General features: G+C 39.2%; 1 protein-coding gene across 5 annotated transcripts in view; it reads right to left on the bottom strand.

Moving 5' to 3' along the window:
* LOC111262832 (uncharacterized) overlaps window positions 1-15,072 on the bottom strand; it is a 38,502-nt gene extending 23,430 nt beyond the window's left edge. For 2 of the 5 annotated variants that reach the window (XM_022837413.2, XM_022837414.2), the window contains exons 1-5: window positions 6,949-7,261; window positions 6,162-6,251; window positions 5,539-5,796; window positions 5,113-5,327; window positions 1,875-2,054 (exon numbers count right to left, since the gene is read on the bottom strand). In XM_022837413.2, the coding sequence (XP_022693148.1) occupies window positions 1,875-2,054; window positions 5,113-5,327; window positions 5,539-5,796; window positions 6,162-6,251; window positions 6,949-7,193 (988 nt within the window). In that variant the 5' untranslated portion in view covers window positions 7,194-7,261. Of the gene's footprint in view, window positions 1-1,697; window positions 1,760-1,874; window positions 2,055-5,112; window positions 5,328-5,538; window positions 5,797-6,161; window positions 6,252-6,948; window positions 7,263-14,336 lie in introns of those variants that run through there. The other 3 variants (XM_022837411.2, XM_022837410.2, XM_022837416.2) reach the window with 3 other exon arrangements.
* Window positions 15,073-15,157: the final 85 nt, after the last annotated feature.

Here is a 15,157-nt window from a genome sequence, read left to right as displayed (position 1 = left end):
CGAGTGTACATTTTGTCATGCACTGTTTTGACGTGGAAGACTTCCTCCTCGTATTTTGCATAAGTGTACATATACGTTACAGGAGATCTTCTTTCTCCTGGTCGGAAAGTTGATTCGATAACGATACGTTGCTCCCAAATCTTGGGAGGTTTACAGTAAAATGTTCATGATCAAATTAGTGCTTCGCCAAGTTAAAAAAAGGTCAAAGCTCTAAACGAAATCGATTTTTAAATAGGTGCCGTTGATCGGGGAATGTAATGGTAATAGCGGCAGCGACAATAACTGCGTAGGCCATACAGGCCAGCTTAGGCCGATGACGCGACAGCTGCGATGAATTGCAAGTTGTTGTTGACTTTTGATATCGCTCTGTCACTGTAATGAATCATCATCAAAAAACCCACACAGATCTTTCCGGTCGCGGTAACATAAAAACAGCACGTTCCAATAACGCTCATTCGACACCGTCAAGCGGCTGGCTAGTCGTATACGATCCCACACAAGTAGAAATGACCAAGAGTGTCTCGGAGCAACGCGATTCTGTCTACAGAACCAACTGTATTGAAATGATACAAACCAAGTATATTACAATACTTAATACATAATTTGCATATTAGTCAATTTGTTATCGTTATGAAGTCAACGATTAATAACTAATGCCTATGAATAACTTCGGAAACTTCACTGAGCCCGCAGCAAAATATGGATAAGTTTTATTCGCTTTCAATACGGGTGCACACTTGCTGTGCAGAAAAAGCAACATTTGGTATAAACTAATGAAGTCCGTAAGTATTACATAATGACCTTCGGCTCACGCACGTTCATCACAATCTAAGCCACTATTCCGCGTCTATTGTAGGCCATAAGAGAGACCGTTACGTTTCAAAGGAACTTGTTGTTTGTTGGTAAATTGTTGTGCTGTCTGCTTAACTGTAACGTTAGTTCGATTACATCCCTAGCCCCAAAGTTGCAGAACAGTTGTTTTGTTGTATAAAGATGAGCAGGAAATACAGGCTTTAAATATCTGGGATGATCTTGTCCAGGAACGGTCGAACCTCCGCCGAGTGCGTCGCAAACTAACGCGAGGACCCCAGATCGCTTCCTGCTGAGGGCACATCTTTCGCCAGTGATCGAAACAAAACCGTTCTTAAAGCTCGCCACACACTTATGCCGTTCATAATATGAACAAATACGTGTTTCAGACAGCTATTTATCCAAAATCTTCGACGCAGATGCAAGCTTTTTGTTACTCTTGCTTATTTAAAGTTGCTCCGCACACGGGAAATAAAGATGGCAGAGATTAATCTTGAGTTGGACAATTTTAAAGCTGTGTCTAATGAAGCCTGAAAGAGCGGCACAGAATGAGTCGGCACATGTTGCAGTAAATGGGTTTGGCCACATTATAGGTGAAGCGGTCCGTTCTCATTTGCCAAGGGCTACGTGTATTTCCGTGGTACGATGTGGTACGATATGTTCACATCTCGTGCGCACAACAGTCAGCAACAACCTATAGGTAAACCTTAATTCGGCTAAAGTGGAACTCTCTTCGATCCGGTGATTGCTTGCCTCTCAGAGACAACGTCGCCCTATATCTAATATGGCCTCGTTTTATCACATCTATTCTAATGGTTTCTCTTTAATAGTAGAATGACGCTATAGGGCGCGTCATATGCATATAGAAAATTACTGCCATACCGTACCTGCTTGCGGACCACTTCGATGTAATAAAAAAAGCGCATTTCCCATCAGCAAGCATATGAAGGAGAGTTGATACATCATCATTCCAGATGAACCGCTTCGATAACATCGAGTGAAAAAAACTGCTAGATGGCCACGGCTATCAACATACAGAGGTGATGTCCAATGTGTTTATATACCTGCATACGACGCCGTGTTGGCGAGGTCGAGCGCGACGAATTCCGCTAGAGCCACAAACATCACATTAACATGAGGATGGGGTTGATCTGCGTCGCCATGAACACGAAGGGATACATTCCGGGCTGATGGGAGCGTACCTCCACCGGCGAGTGATGAACGCATCCGCGGTTCCGATATACCTATGGATCACAAATAAAATTACACACGGACATGTATACAAATACGGTCACATGAACCATGCTGAATATACATTGATGTTGTGTGTGTCTCCACGTGCAAAATACATTGATGTAGAGCGAACGCATACTTACACTCGAATCGTGTTTGATTCAGCGATCCGATAGATAAAAGTGTGGCGTTTTGACCATCAGTCACGGCACTGTATCGGATTTTTCGGTCAGAACTTTCAAAATATCGCTGATACATTATACTTTAAATATATGTGGCACGTACATTTTTGGATCAACAGGCATGATGTAAAAACAAAGAGCTATCTGCTTATGAATGGCCCGTTATAGAAACACTAATAAATCAGAATCGCGTAACACATTTGACCTTACGAGCGTTTACCGAATCATAAAAAATGACTCTTCATTTGGTGGTAGCTGGCAACGTGCGAGCATAGGAGTTCATGCATCCGTTAAGGGAAGGACATAGTTCAACAACGAGTACATGCTGTAAAGTGATTCAAGTAGCTTATTTCTATTTATAATAAAATAAGTGCATATTGAAAAAACATTCACGTATATAAAAGCTTCTTCGCAAGGAAATGGTCCGAGACAGATCGGAAGAAATCACGATAACTCTCTAAAGTGATATACAGATATCCGTATATGTACAGCGCTCGCAGCTCCTTTCGGAAATCTATTCTATACGACGACAGTGCTAGCGTCTTTACAACCGAAATAATAATAAGATGAGCCATTCTTAGACGAAAAGTTATCACAAAAACGAAGATAAAAACGCATTATTTCGTTCGTACGGAGGCTTAAGTTTAAGTTAAGTGCCATTTTCTCTGGCAGGCAGGCTCCATGACGAAATGAAGCTGTACTGAGCTAAAGAGCACTGACAGTATTCAATATGTAAAAGTGACATAGAAATTATCCTAGACACGTTCTCCACGTTTCTATTATGGAGGGCGATGTTTACCCTGGCACTATTCAAGCTTTGCTATCCGTGGTCTTGTCTACTAGGCCTTGCGGGCAAAGAAGGATTACTAAACGCCCACAGAAAGTCAAGCACTTGCGAAATACTCGGTAACTGTTTCCGGTTGTGGGTTTGGGCTTTCGCAGATGTGTCTGCTCCGTGTAGCGTTCGAACAAGAACGCAAGCGAGATAGCAAAAGGACCACATCTGCATCCATTAACAGCCCGCTACTGGTTTTATCTTATTCGTTAATTTGTGCAGTATCACAGAATTCGATAGATGTCAAGAGAAATCTAACAGAATCTAGCCGATGACCAAAACGTCCCTGCTGCCGATTTAATGGACCCGACTTACGCCGCATGCGCGAACTACATGCAGATTCAAAACCCGTAAATGCGCAACGTGCCACATAATGCACGCACTGTTAACTCCTGACGTGTACGTATGTATACTGTAAACGCGTAACTAAATGATAGAGATAATTATATATAAATAGATATAAAAACGTAGATATAAAAAAAATTATATAGAAATAGATATAACAAAGTGCGGACTAGTGGTTATCGAAGCCAGTGGCATAATGTCGGAAACTTCAATTTTTCTTCGTCTATTCCAATCTTGTTTAGCGTCACGCACCGTATGACCTTTGTTTATTAATAGTCTATTATGCAGAGTGGTCTGTGGGCGGCACTTCCGACAATAAGTGCGCGGGGGATGTCACAGACGTCACTGAAGTCAACGGAATGGCCGTTTGAGCCTTGTGACTGTCGAAGTTTTAACGGTGACGAATAAGCACCTCAGTGACTATCAGCGTGTCTGCTTTCATGGCGTATGTGAATATATGCACCCACTACTGGCTTTGTAAGCATTTTCTACAATACCATAGTATGCTTTATAGGGTTATCGAGCTAAAAGTAATTCAGAGGCTCTAGCACATAACGTAACGACGTACCATTACTATTAGTACTATTGTAATAACAGTAAATTCTAGAGTACTATGTAGCAAATCGTCGATCTGTTTGTAGTAGTTCGTTATATATTCATGAGATCAAGAATTTAAGTAGTTACTTGTAGATGTCGCGTCGTAACTTACGACGTCTAATGCGGAGAGAAGCCGGTGCTGCCGGCGATAAAGCACTGTGCTTAAGTAACAACGCCGAAAATCCATTTTGTACTACGATAACTAATAGCCGTTAGGATAATGGTATGAATGAATAGCAAGTTATACTGTTCTGAACGGGGGAAAATAATAACAAAAAATTAATTCTTCAACATATGCAACGTACGTATTCCGTATAATGAACACATAGTTCAATCCAGACTAGATAAACAAAAATAACGTAGACTTATCTACGGCAGCATGAAAACCGGACTAGTGTAGGTGTGTCATACATTTGTTTTTGTCTTTGCTTCTAACATTGAATGCTGCTCCTGACGACAGCATATAAAACTAATAGTTGGCGAAAATAGCTCCTTCTTTGGCCGTAGATATTAGATAATCATCTGTATTCTAGGATATATTATTTTGGTAAGAAGCTACACAAAAGCAAGAGCAAATTGTACTAAGTATAAACTATATCCAATGTTCACACCCGCGGCATGGGGATCGAATCCGCGTGAGTTACACAAAAAATCGTTGCGTGTAGTGTATTCCTTAGCGACCTATTTGTATACTGTTAATACTGCCTATATTTTAGGTCGAGATTGTACTTCTCCTAGAAACTCACACGGGCATATGTGGTTTTTTTTTTTATATAACTGGCTATCATTTTATCTATGACTAGTTCTATCGCATTTTGCCAATGTACGTCAGTACGTTCGTATGTGTGAAAATCCCTTGAGTATACAGAAGCTGAATGTCAAACCTCGCCTTCCGTATTGGTGGTTCCAGTATAAAGGTTTTTATTGGAAGTTGATTTAAACGACGTACGAAGAAAATATATGCGGTGAATCAGAGAAGCCATGACTTGTTATAGATATGAACACGCAATGTCTGGAAGGTGACAAGCACCGTTCGGATGTCTAATATAGATACGTAAAAGCGGTACGTTGGAGCATTGTAACGAAGAAAACAACGAAAAAATCACTTACCATCAGCATAATCGGGGGCTAAGAATCTTCCGTACCGAGTGCCCGAATTTCCCCAATTTGGATTTTGTACATTGTTGCAATGCCCATTATAGGAGCGGTACTTGTGGGGATAGCAAGGATACTCAAAACGATGTGAGCATTGCCGGTCCAACTCGGTTCCGCGTATATCGACAAGAGGCAACTCATGAGCGACAGCCTGCCCATTTAACGCGTTCCTAAAGTTGTGTTGAAATAGAATACAGAATCTAATGATAATAATAGTACTAGCGGTACGTCCTGCGATTATTGTTTCATGTAACTCGTCTCAGATACCACAGAACTAATGTTGTTTAAGTACAAATATAGAAAAGACCTGTTGTATGAATGTTTGACTGATGTGAGAAATAGTGATTATCTGTTTGTATCGACCACGGTCACTTAGCTTACGTGTTAGCTAGAAGTCGAGTTGCTTCCTCGGCTAGAAGGGCCGTGATAGAGGTGTTTCTTATCCTAGTTGTCAATGCACCACCCTGTGTTGCAGGCGAAAGTGCCCATCTAGGGTTAAGCTTTGCTTGATGACCACTATCCGGTTCCAAGGCAGGCACCTGATACGTTCCCATTAGGATTTTTTGCTCGTGAGCCAGACGTTCGTCTACTAACGTCTTGGCATCCTTAACGATTTTTGATATCTCGGCTGACGAAAACCTATCGTAAAGGCCAAGCACATCCAAACATAATGTATCACCATTTACTGAGATATTCTTTTTTGGTCATGCATTGTTATGGCCATTGTAACCTCAATTCGAGACCAATCACACCTTCAGCTTAGTTCGCCGTTAGCGCTGCAGAGGATAACAAATCCAGTAATTAGTAATCTATTGAAAAATTAAAAATATGCGAGCAGTCTGTTTTTTAGGCGACCAATTTACTTATTAATTGCCTTAGCCTGGATAAAGACAAATATAAATATTCACTGTATATGAACGGCATAACAGACAGTCTGAAAATCACGAAAAAAGTTATGCTTTAATTTGTGTATTCGATAGGCCTAGCAATTGCCACTTGTGTACCTTGATGAAGGATATCTGGGCCGTGGGGCTGGACGAAGTGTTGGATAGCTAGGTAGAGGTCGCGGGGACACTGGAGTACCAATGTCATACCTATAATCAAATCATCGTTGTTATTACCATCGACCAAATTTACGTTTTTTAATTTAGATTGATGGAAAAAGATATTTTCTGTTGTGCTTATAAAGAGCTAATTAGCTTTTTTGTAATCTGTAGACAAGTTGTTTTATAGTATCGACATTGAGGTAAATAAACGTTAAAGCGCAGCTGTGTCGCTAACAGGTCTTCAACATTAATCTGCCTAAGTCATTTATGTAACGACCTAACCTATCCTACTGACATTATAAATACATAAACAGCGTGTATTTTTGAATGTTCTTGTGCCCTATAGGAGATAGACGAATGTACTAATATAAAACTGACAACGTTACATCAAATACATAATCATTTTCTTCTACTGCTGCATGGTTACGTTTACTATTCTTTTCAAGATTGTTCGTATTAAAGTTCTTATTTAATAAGGTAAATAAAAATATATATAGAACAGCGGATTTTATATTTAGCAGATTATTGTGCCAATTTAATCCATCTGCAAATGCTCTCTCGTGCTATAAAAGAATGATGAATATACTGCAGTTGGCCTATACCCATTTACTTTAGGTTCAAGGGGACATGGTGTAAAGTTTTATTCTGAACGAATGCATATTAAATAACAAAACCTATAAAGGTCGTTTTTCTTTTCGCGAAAAGTTTTTTCGAATTTTACTATGTGAAGGTTCTGTTTTGCTACCTGATCGGAATACGAGGACCAACATAAGCGTTTTGCTGTTGGCTGCTTTGTCTGGCTGCTGTTGACACGCCGCGAACCTCATTGAAAAAATCACTGGGCCGACCATCGCTATAACTGCAATCATGTCCATAATCGTGATGGCGATGATGCGAATCAGGAGATTTGTGAACGATGCTTATCGAGAGACTGCTCTGGGCTTGTACACCAACTGTCCTACTGGGGATGCGCGCTGACCAAGACTGCATTGTTACCAATAGGAAGATGGTCCTTAAGCGAAGCGGTCGTGATCGGACTAGCCTCCTGAAGTATTTATCGATCATTGAAATTAAAGGTAAGACCTCCCATTATTATGAATGTTTTCAAGCTAGTATCCCGGCGGTTTAAAAACCTCCACTAGTAGGTTATACGCCATCTATATTAGCGCCGTTAATCCCAGTTTTGTGGCTTCGTTAAATGAGCAGGGTCGGACACCTCACGCGACATATCCCTCCGGCACGACCCCAGTATTCGCATAGGCTTAATACTCGGAGGATAAAAGAACTACATTTAATATATAAGATGGTTGAAAAGACGCCAAGCATTTTGAAGCCACAACTTCATATATATACATATTCTGAAACGATTTTACTAAAGTGAATACGTATTATTTTGAATTGTTCTTCTATCATTTTTCTTCTAACACTATAATCCTGTCACTGTTATGCTTTCCGGATTAAAAATTGGTGAGTGATGTTTGCATCCTTCCGTTGGGAATAAATTAAAACCACTAAAGGAATTCTACAGGGACCGAAAGAAGTGCTAATCTGATGTTTACCACGCAAGTTCCCTAAAGTTCTGCCAGGCAGCGAAGGATAGATACATAGGGTCTGGTATTGTCACAGTGGAAGACGACATCTTTTCTATTCACTATTTTCAACGGCTTCTCGTTGGTTGGTCAAAATAGAAGTGCATATGAATCGTTTTATCAGACACCACCGATTCATAATGGATGATCCTTTCTAGTCCCATTGACATCAATCTGGGCTTTGCCACAGATTGTCAACCACATTGTTTTTATCTGCACATTATTATATGTTATCTATTTCTCATTAGCCGTGACCAAATGCCCTGGAGAATAATTTTGTTTCATACTTATAAAGTTTCGTAGATGAAAATACAATTAGGCGACAGTTTTAGATCAAATCGTGTAGTGCCCAAGCACCGAGGTTCTTTTGTTCTGTAGCTATCTGCCCTGAGCTGGTTTAATAACGGATGCACTGACAATCATTCTATCGCTTTTTTTGATTAATGCATCCTTCACATCGAAATTTCCGGAACAAAAAGGACAAGACCATCGTGGAATCAGCTCATCCGATGACGCATCTCCACCATAGACAGCGCTCCTTCCTTGTGGCCCTGAGCAGCATTTGTGCCTTTATTTTTTATTAAATAGTACAATGAAGCAAACCATTGCAGAAATTTCACTCATATTCAAAGCGTTCTATTTTAAATTTGAACAAGGATAATTCATAATATTAGCACATCTACTACTGTCAAAGCTTGGCTTTCGAGCGCGACTCATATTGCTTAAGGTATGGCTTAGGGTATGCCCTCTAGCTAGAAAAGGGTCGACATTTTCTTGACAGTCGAATATTGACAAATAATACTGAGCTAAATTTCAGCAGTCTGATAATGTTTTAAGTTATTATCAAATGGTCGCAGCCAGCAGTCCCTTAATCGGCGCCCTGCTTAGTCAAGATAAATATTACAAAGCAAACAACTCAATTTTTCTCTGTTTTTTTTTTTCAAGTATGATAGATATTTTAAGCGAGTACCTAAATCCGTGATGCTGATTCAACTTATCGAAGGTCTACGTTGAAGCTCGATGTCTGTCAAGAACCTACTCCACGTAGCGGATCTGTTAGAATTCAGCATTTTTATTTACTTCGCTGATAGCAGGATTTTATGTTTTTTGCCTTAACTTACCTTACTTAGAATACCTTACTCAGCTTTCGACGAGCTTCGATAGTAGTAGAGCAACAGTGAAAAAATATAATCGTTAAAAGAAGTTTGGTTGAGTGCGCTGAAATAACCTTTCAGTTAAATCCAGGCTAACACTCCTAGCGATACAGACAGGCGTTCTGAATAGAAGTTCTGTGTCTGAAATATCTGTCACGTTAAACGTCCTCTGTTAGATGTTTGTTCCAATGGAAGTCATGTTTGAAAGTCACGATGCGATTAAAGAAGCCGGTGTTGAAAGATAACAACGTAAGATATATTCAGAAAAGTTTACCTATCTTTCCAAAGTTCTCAATGCGAAATAGTGCTCTTTTGACACTGAATAAATTTGGCGGCAATGCCGTATTGAACGCAGCAATAATGATAGGTCGAGAGCCAACACAACCTAATCCATAGTAATTCGAATAGCGAATTCGAGAGCAATGGGAACGCTCAGAAACATTTCAATGCGTATTCTAATCGTAGAGAAATGTTTATTTCTCTAAGTAGTTTAACACTAGGCAAAATAGGCATTACCGAAAGCAAGAATCCTTCATTTTCAAAAGGGGACGAAAATGTGCCCCGTTTCTTTCTAAGCTAGTTCAGCGTTGAAGTTACAAGAAGCTAACATAATGCTGAGCTAAAAGGTAAATGAAATATATTAGGGCGCTAGTACAAAGTTTAGACACTCGGTTTATCACGGAATTGTAAAAAAAAAAGATCTAAATTTTTGATATATTTTTGATTTTAGCATGCGACAGTAATGACTTTACAAGGCTAACGTTAGCATGAATTTAGCGTTATTAAGCATGTTAACAACGCTAAAAAAGTCAAAACAAAATCGACACGCCATGACTGTAAATGAGGTAGCACCTGGTTACAGAATAATCGTTATAATTGAAACTGCGATTATTATACCGTGAGATATATATCCAATATACACAGGCAAGCCACGGGTCAGTTCCTCTACAATGTTTGTTGCAGACTATACGCTGACCGAGGGAATAAACATAGATGGCCTGTTAGAGCTTAAAATTCTTAGTGACAATTTCTTCCCGAGGAGCTATTGCTCCCTATTGCTAGGGCAATTTGGACTGTTTTGAGCCGGAAGGGTATTGATACATGTACTGTTACATCTGACCCTACAGCGTGATCTAATAGGTGTATCGCTTCGAAATGGTATAGAAACTCAATCAATAAATAAGAATGAACGTAATAGGAGTTGAGTTGATGATAAATCTCAAAGGACATCTTGTTATTTATATACAAATACTCACGGTTACGAGACTCGTCTCTTACTATTGTCTCGCAAAGAAAGCTCACCTGTAAAAAGTCTCGCCATTTTTATGTCCAATAAAAACACAATAATTTGACAGTAAACGTTACTTTGCGTAAAACTAAAAAGATATATCTCAAAAAAGTTATTGAATGTTATTGGATATCTAACAACAGGGGCTACAAGCATACCAAACGTGACGTTTATCGAGAGAGTCACATCAAACGCGCACATAGTCCCTCTTAAAGACGCGCCATATTTAATTAGATCACCATATAAACACCTGTTCATTTAGCCCACACATAAGCACCTGCAGATTTAAAAAAGACCGCCACTATCAAAAGCGGATCGGACGACTTGCTCAAGGTCCACAAGACGACCGTGTTAATGATCCTATTCAAGCTCTCTCTTACACAGTATTATAACTAAACTGTCTCATGGAAAGCTCCTGGATGCACAGCGCATAGTACGTAATTTCTACCAAACAAATCTTACACCGAAAGAAGAAGGTATTAGTGCTTAGGATTGAGAAATTAATTCATTTTGGACTCTTTTTCCTGATTCTTCTAAACTCTATTCACTTCACAGATATCAGAATTTTTATAGATGCTGCTAATTATTTGACATTCAAATTCTGTAAATATAATTATTTATTATCTTAAATTTTTAATATCAAGCGCTTCTGAATTTTTTCTTTAGCAAAGTTTAGCTTTATTCTCTAAAGCAGTGCTAAAACCTAAATCATTAAAGTTACTCCCTTATTATCTTATAACTTATTTTACTCGATCGTTCACAAGCAGCTCGTCGTATTTGTTCAGTAAAAGTTCCTGCTTCCTGAATAGAATTAGTTGGTGACCTCGTTGGCTAATTGTAGCCTTCAAAAACAACTTTCAGGCCAAAGAACATTGCGTTGATCTAGAGAAGTGCTGGACGAAGGAGGTAAAAATTATCTGTGGCCTGAAGGAGGACCTCTCAGTCCTCAACAGGAAAATGGTTTAGCGCACTTTTAGGATGAGCTTTACCGCCCAGCACAATCGTATCGCAGCTTCCATACATGATAAACGATTCATTCTTCAGGTGAGCTAACCAGTTTGGCCCCAACGGATTTGACAGTGACGTCAATATCTAACAACAGTTTCACGGAGAACTGTCAAGAAACCTATTAGATTCTTTGTTCTACCAAACGCATAGAAGCTCCTGTCTTTTTTTTTTTTTCGGTAAAAACATGAAATAGTTTGAGTTGGTATCTATTTAATAGGCAAAATATAGCCGTGCGAGACAGATCATGGCTGTTTATTCAATACGTGAGAAGCCCGTTTTTCTGTTTTTTGTATTTTCTTCATAACGTGCAGACGATTTGGATTTGCTTAGTGAGTAACTTTCAACGCGTCGAAACGCTCTCGCGTAGTCTGAGTAGAATTTTTATATAGCCTGAATAGCTAAAGTTCTTCATTTTAAAGCATCTCGGGACGCTTCAGGCCGCGAATCACACTCCAAAAAAAGATAATTTCATGAAATTCCATTTTTAGCAGTTACAACATACTTTCGGTATTGCCAAGAGGCAAATAAGTGATATTTGTATAAAGTAAACACATCATATCTATACTGGCGTTTCCGGAACCGCTGCTTAGCCCCTACTATCTTAAAACGACCCATTTTGAAATAAAGGGCCGAGGATTTTCGTATATCCATTTGTAGCTTTTCTAAATAGTACGATATAATGCTTCTTAGGCATATGCCCCTAGAGATATTAATTAAATCGTTTTTGTTGCTTTTGCAGTGCCAGCAAAATGCAAATCTTGCCATCCGTCAGCTCAATAAGACAACGCACCGAGCCTTTTGAAACTTGTGAATAGACAATTTTAATACCTTATAGTTCCTTCCCAACATGATACTGGCACATAAGATTTCTATGGGATAGGGACAGGTAGACTAATTAAAATATTTGAGTCACCCGCCATAGTTAGCTGATGTCTCTTTGCCGCTGTCTGAATAGTCAGCTTCTGAAAATGTCAACTTTTACCTTTTACCGTTGCCGGACACAGAAACAATTACCGCGGCCGTTGCCGCTTCGATCGTATGATCTTTATATGAGCTAATTCAAGGATACAGATAGAACTGGTGCAGCGTGCCACACGAACGAAAGCATCTTGAATAGCACCACAGGTCACCCCAAGAAATGCGTCTCCACATGATTGCAATCATTCCCGGTGTAAATAGCATTTTTTGGCAGTGGCCTTAATGTATTTCCATTACAATAGTACCTCACATATGTGGTACTCATAATGCCTGTTGTAATTCTATGACAAAAATAATTTGAAATTTTGTGAGCTATGAATCAATGGCCACTCGAAGGCCGAAATCCTTCGACGAAAATTCGACTAATTACTGAGCATCCTATTAAGATATCTATAGGGACAGCATAATTATAGGGATTTTTAATTACACCACTTTACTAAAGGGATCCACAGTGTACCCAATTGATTCACTGCTATCCAACTGGAACAATAGGTATTTCTTGCTTGCTTCCAATGACCCAGTTTAGCTTAAAAATCATACGATTTACATTTTGTATCATTTTAATCTATGCAACAATATCTGATGCGTATCCTTGTTTGGGATGCATCAATGGTTCAGAGATTTTTCTCTCCAATACAGAGAGGCCAGTCTGGTTGATTAGTTACACCCGCTACACACTAATTAACAGAATTACATGTTGAAATCAACATCTTTATCCCTGAAACGAGTCGTTTTTAACAGCGTGATAAAACGGCAACCCTTCTATTTTCACTATAGACAGGTAATTGCCCTCTTATTAACATGTTAGTACAATCATAGTGTATGATAATTTCGTGGCATTCCATAACACAATTGGTAGCCGTGTCAAAAACACCTGAAATGCACATTCATGCGTTCCATATTGCAACTTCAACATATCATGATGGAATAAGTTACAGACGTTAGTTGAAACTTCTTAGGGGTGTCACAGTAAATACCTCAAAATCTTAGGTTAAAATTCGAAAACATTTTCGTTCGTCGGCCTCTAAGTATACTCCAAAACACTAATTCCAAGATAAGGACCTTGTAGCAACGTAAGTTGATCGAGAAGGAACGTATCAAAACAACTATTCAGGCACACACCATAGACGTAACACTATATACATTGACAGCTCAGCGCAACTATATTTTAAAGCATTTCGCTTAGATAATGAAATCGGAAGAGTTTTATGTGGGCAGAAGTCATCACTCGGTATTTTTCGAGTATTTTTTTGCTTCTATTATTAAGTTTTGTTCAAATTATAGTACCTTTATTGAATACAATTGTTTGCAGAGGTCCAACAATAAAACAGGACTACACGAAGATAACTTTCTCTCTCATTGTTTCGTATAACTTATTGGGTGTTGCTTTCGATATTTACCGTGTGTCATAGCTCGTGAACAATTTATAACATTAGATCATACGTAAAACTATTAGTATAACTATTAATTAAATGTCCGCTAAAAATAGTAGTGATGCTAAAAGCTAAGCATTTCCCCTTCAATGTTCAATTTAGGCTATGACGTCCTTATTACGTTGTGTGAATATATATAAATTATCCATTATAAGCGCTTCGCTTCTGGTAAGTGCTTCGATGCAACCCCGATCACGTAAAATTCGAAACATATATCTATAAAATCGTAAATACTTCACTATATGGCAATGTATTATTATTATTATTATTATAGTGCATTATATAATCTAATGTTTGAGTTTGCCAAAAAAACCTAACTTTATGGGATTGTCCTCATAATCGTATTTTGAACCCCTACCCGCAACATCCTGGGCCATACACAAGTTATTAGTCTAATAGAGCTTAAAGAGGCAACCGTCTAAAAACCAGAATATATCGCAGATTTACAAACATCGTCAACATCGCAGAAAATGTTCTTTGCTATAAAATTATAGGTCATCGATTGAATCCTACCTTTGTATCTTAACTCAGAAAAACAAAGGCGGAAAATCTTTAACCAATAGCAAATTAGCGAACAATTTAACAAAAAAACATCAGGTTACTTATTACATTATAATAGGAAAATTCAAATTAATACGAGGGACAAAAGCGTAAGAAAATTATAGACAATAATTGTATTCTACCTCATAGCGTAGATTGATGCGTCGTATCCAATGGCACAACAATTTGCTCGAATCAACCAGTCTGTATCTACCACGGACACATAAACGTCACAATTTAGTTATGTTTACACCTAATCTGTCGACTTTTAGACAGGAGCTGCTTAGTTCAATGGATTGTTCCGTCGTTTCCACCACCCTTATTACCCCCCGGCCGTTATTAATAGTATTTAGACCCTATGCAGCGGAGCCACCTACTAATCGATCGTACTCCTGCTCTGTATGATGTCCGATAATTCACTTCGGGTCGATATTTTAGGCTAGGTTTATTTCCACTACTACTGAGTGGACGGGCCGGGTAACTCTGACTGCACTGATACCATTAGTGGAACCACCGCCTTTACCGTCATCGTATACGCTTTCTTTAAAGCTAAAACGTTTTCCTATCAAGCCGCAACCGTATTCGTCGTCATGATGGAAGTTCCTGCCAAATCGTGCGTGTACACAACGATGATGGTTGTCGTCGGCGATATCCTGTTGTCTTGCGGTGTCATGCTAGTCTATTCAGAGCGCGTGAGCAGCCTTGCCCACTCGTGGGCGAAACAGCTATCGACGAAAGAAACGAACGAATACCATCGTAATTATTATGACCACCAATTCCTCCGACGACTGCTCGTAGACTAGCCACTACTCTGCTGCCACGACGATCACGCAATCGACCGATACTTCATAACCGGTGCTTTTCGTTGATTTTACTCTAGGCATGACACCAGACACTGTGACAACCAAAACGGAATGACAGCTATTAATGGATACCCTGTGCTGCAATTTTTGTTTCTTCTGAC

The sequence above is a fragment of the Varroa jacobsoni genome, unplaced genomic scaffold, assembly GCF_002532875.2.
Source record: "Varroa jacobsoni isolate VJ856 unplaced genomic scaffold, vjacob_1.0 scaffold_706, whole genome shotgun sequence".
Classification (NCBI taxonomy): domain Eukaryota; kingdom Metazoa; phylum Arthropoda; class Arachnida; order Mesostigmata; family Varroidae; genus Varroa; species Varroa jacobsoni.
This window is presented reverse-complemented; position numbering and strand designations above follow the sequence as displayed.